At 51.7% G+C, this 4070-nt stretch overlaps 1 protein-coding gene across 1 annotated transcript in view; it reads right to left on the bottom strand.

Annotated features, from left to right (window-relative positions):
- Positions 1–798: 798 nt before the first annotated feature.
- Positions 799–4070, bottom strand: part of Htr1d (5-hydroxytryptamine (serotonin) receptor 1D, G protein-coupled) — a 20918-nt gene continuing 17646 nt past the window's right edge. The window contains exon 2 of the mRNA XM_005394751.1: positions 799–3605. Within this exon, the coding sequence (XP_005394808.1) occupies positions 1780–2910 (1131 nt within the window). The 5' untranslated portion in view covers positions 2911–3605 and the 3' untranslated portion in view covers positions 799–1779. The remainder of the gene's footprint in view (positions 3606–4070) is intronic.

A 4070-nucleotide genomic window follows, 5' to 3' on the forward strand; every position in this document is an offset into this window, starting at 1 on the left:
TTCGAGTTTCACCTGAGCAACTTAGCTAAATCCTGTCTCAAAATTTAAAAAAATAAAAAGAAGCCAGGCATAGTGGCATACACCTGTAATCCCAGCACTTCGGAGGCTGAGGCAGGAGGATCTGTGCAAGTCTGAGACCAGCCTGGGCTACAAAGTGAGCTCAAGGCAAGCCTGAATTGCATAGCAAGACCCTATCTAAAAAAGACAAATAAATAAATATATAAATAAATAGGACTGAAGATGTAGCTCAGTGGGAGAGCACCCTTGTGTTCAATAACTTCCTCATACTGAAAAAAAAAAAAAAATGAGAGGGCTGCTGGGGATGGAGCTCAGAGCTCTCTGGGCTCAATAACCAGTATTGGAAAAAAGAAAAATAAGGATGAAGAGTAAGTGAGAAACGGATGCAAGAAGTATTTCAGGCACCTAATAAATAGTCGCCGTTGGGCTGGGAGCAGCTCAGTGGCAGACAGTTTCCGTAGCAGGCCTGAGGCCCTGGGGTCTGTCTCCAGTGACACAAGCCACCATGACAAAAGTAGCTGTTATTTTCTTCCATTGCTACTTGACCTTGAGCAGATCAATTCTGCAGCTCTAAAATGAGCTCACAGGCTTGTGTCGCGCACTGTACCCATGTATAGAAGAACTTCCTTCTCATTATCCCTATTTCCTAGTGGAAGAAAATGAGGCAAAGAGGGGTTAAAAATGTGTCCAAGTTCTCTTAGGTGGAAATATGCAGCACTGGGCATCAGGTCCCAAAATGAGAATTCTTTTCATTTCTTTTATTTGTACTTGGGGGCCCTGTGAATTGAACCCAGGGCCTCACACATGCCAGGCGCGTTCTCTACTACGGCACCACAGTCCCTGGCCCAGGCCCTGAGTTCTTCATGGCATGACACTGTCACGACTGGGACCCTGGTCTGGCCCATGGTGGGCGCTCAGGAGACACTGAGTTGATAGTCTCTGTATCAGAATCACCCAAAGATGTCCTGGCCGTGATGTGTCATGCTCTTTATTTGTTATGACTCAACACTTCAAGATCTCTAATGAGAATGCAATATAAAAAAATAATTTAGGAAAAGAATTCAGACTGGGAAAATTCAGCCCTCTAAAAGCTTGGTGGGCCCAATCTTCTTCAGTGGGGTGACCATGGGTTTTAACCCCAGAATTTAAGATAGTGCTGGGGGCACTGGGGAGAAGGGAAGGGGCACGGGTTCCCCTGCCCCACCTTCTGGATTGTTCTCCAAACCACTGTGTCCTTGGCACCTCTCTCCCCATGAACAACTGGGAGAGATGCGGTGTAAGGAAAACCCAGGGAAGAAAATCCTGGGTGTTATTTTCCAACAGGGGTGCTCCAAGGGGAGGTGGCCCCTCTCTCCTGGCTCCCACCTCTCTTCCAGTCCAAGTCATTAACCTTACCCACGCTCCACTGGGCCTCATGCAAACCTCAGGGAGCCCCACAAAGCCGCCTTCTCTCTGCGCCTGGGATCTTTCCTCCAGAGCCTTTTGCTCACCTGACTCCTGTGGCTCATGTTTCTTCCACCCCAGAGGAACCTGGGAAATATTAGGTTAAGGGAAGTCTCCGGTCCTGCCCCCTTCCACACAGAGGCCCAGCCTTGCGTGACTCAGAAGATAAAAGACACAGAAAACAGAGCACAGAACAATGGTTGATTGACCCGAGCCCCGAGATATCATGAATTAACCCGAGTCTCAGGAAAACGGAAAAAGACAATCCCACTTGGGTTACTGGATGCAAAAGCTAACAAGAGTCACCACCAAGTTCCACTAGGAGGCTTTGCGGAAATGGACAACTCTCTGAAACGCTTGCCGAAAGTCTTCGTTGAACACGGTGTAGATGATGGGATTGATGAGGGAGTTTAAATAGCCTAACCAGGTGAAGAAGTCAAAGAGGGCCGGGTGGATCCAGCAGGAGTCGCGGCAAATGGGAAGGACCAGAGAGACCACGAAGAAGGGCAGCCAGCAGATGATAAAGGCCCCCAGGATGATCCCCAGGGTCTTGGTGGCTTTTCTTTCCCGAGCGGCGGAAATCCTCTTGCGCTCCAGGACACTGTCGGCAAGTTTGATCCTGACCTGGTTGAAGAAAAGTGGGGAGCCGGCGTGGGAGTGGCCCTCGTGGAGGCTGGGGTTCAGCGAGCAGAGCGAGGAGCCCGCAGAGCCGGTGATGAGATGCGCGGTGGTGAAGCGCTTCCCGCTCAGGGAGGGCGGGTTCAGGATGCGGCTCCGGGCTGCCGCGTAGATGCGGCTGTACAGGATGATGAGCAGGACGGAGGGGATGTAGAAGGCCCCGCAGGTGGAGTAGATGGTGTAGGAGATCTGAGACGTGTTCACCAGGCAGTCGGACATCTCCTCCTGAGCTCTGGCCTGCCGCCAGAAGAGCGGTGGGACGGAGATGCAGATGGAGAGGACCCAGACCGCGGCGATCATGGCAGCAGCGTGGCCGGCTGTGCGGCGCTTGCTGTACTCCAGGGCGTCCGTGATGGCCCAGTACCTGTCCAGAGCGATGACGCAGAGATGCAGGATGGAGGCCGTGCAGCAGGTGATGTCCGAGGACACCCAGATGTCACACAGGACTTGGCCAAAGCTCCAGGTGCGGGTGGTGGTGTACGCGATGCTGATAGGCATGACCAAAACGGACACCAGCAGGTCGGTGGCGGCCAAGGAGCCAATGAGGTAGTTGGCCGGGGTGTGGAGCTTCCGGGTGAGTAAGATGGTGGTAAGGACAAAGGCGTTAGAGAGGAGAGTGGCCAGTGTGATGACGGAAAGGACCACTACCAGCGAGATCTGGAGTGCCTGCAGGACCCCGGGGTCCCAAGCCCCTGGGGTTTCTGTAGCGTTCAGGGATCTGTTGGTGGCCTCCTGGGGAAGGCTTTCTACGGACTGGTTTGGTGGGGACATGCTAGGCGGCTGTCTCTTCTCAGACTCCCGCACACAGGGCTCCTTCTCTCACAGTTGTCCTGGCTGCAGAGCAAGGTCATTCCTCTGCTTCATGCTGGTGGGAGCCACGCATCGGAACAGACCACAGACCTCGGAGACTCGGCTATTTAAAGAACCCCAAGGCAGCTACCAGCTGGCAGCTACGGGTCTGTCCTAAACCCGATGAATCTGCAGATGTCTCACCGTGTTGGAACTTTGCCCAGCGGATGGTCCAGCTCACTGGACTCATACTGGGTTTCTTAGGCAGGTGACGAGGTACCACAGAGATGCGGGCCGTGCTCTGGGGTCCTGGCTCTTGGTATTTTGGTTGTGTTCACAGTTTGAGACATGAGTGTGTTTCATGAAAACTTAAAAATCTCTCCCATCCCCACGCAGTGGAGATCCTGGATATCAGTTTGCTGCCAGGGAACTTCTAAAACTAGAGACAGAAAGGACCCGCTGATTCAGAGAAGCAGTTCAGGCAGCAGCTCAGCTTTCCCAGGTTCACCCTGCTACAGCCCAGGCCACTTCACTTTGGTTTCGGTCCCACTGTCGGTTTTGAGTCTGAACAGACAAAAACATTCCAGTTACCAAGGCTTGAAGAATGCATGAGCTGGGAGAAGCCGAAACAAATAGATCACCGTCAGTTTAGCCAGAGGAGCAAGCGTCCTGAAGCTCTGCGGTTGAAAAAGAAAAAAAAAAGTAGAGTTAGGCTCTAGAGGGGTGATTCTGAAGGCTGAAATTCTCAGATTGCTGTGGTGGAACTGAATTTCTCCCAAAGGTGCTGGGAGAATACACAGGAGGGTGACGGGCCCTACCCCCACAGTTCCCCGAGGAGACCAAGTGTCACCGCTGTTGGAAGTATCACAGGCTCGTTACGAGTACATAAAACCAGCTCTGTCAGTTATGAATCAGAAAGCACCATTCTATTTATTCAGCAATGGAAACTAAACTAAACAAAACTGTACAGGCGGAAACAAAGGCCACCCCCTCACCAAAAGAAACCCTACCAGATCGGTACAATGTTATTTCTCTAGGGCTTGTGGAGGGGTCTTTTCCTCTATTCATTTGAATTTTCCAAATTTCCCAGACTGAGAATGAATGATTCTTTAAAAACACAACAAAAGCCAGTGATTGTGCAC

This window comes from Chinchilla lanigera, unplaced genomic scaffold (genome assembly GCF_000276665.1).
Source record: "Chinchilla lanigera isolate Chin_1 unplaced genomic scaffold, ChiLan1.0 scaffold00051, whole genome shotgun sequence".
NCBI lineage: Eukaryota > Metazoa > Chordata > Mammalia > Rodentia > Chinchillidae > Chinchilla > Chinchilla lanigera.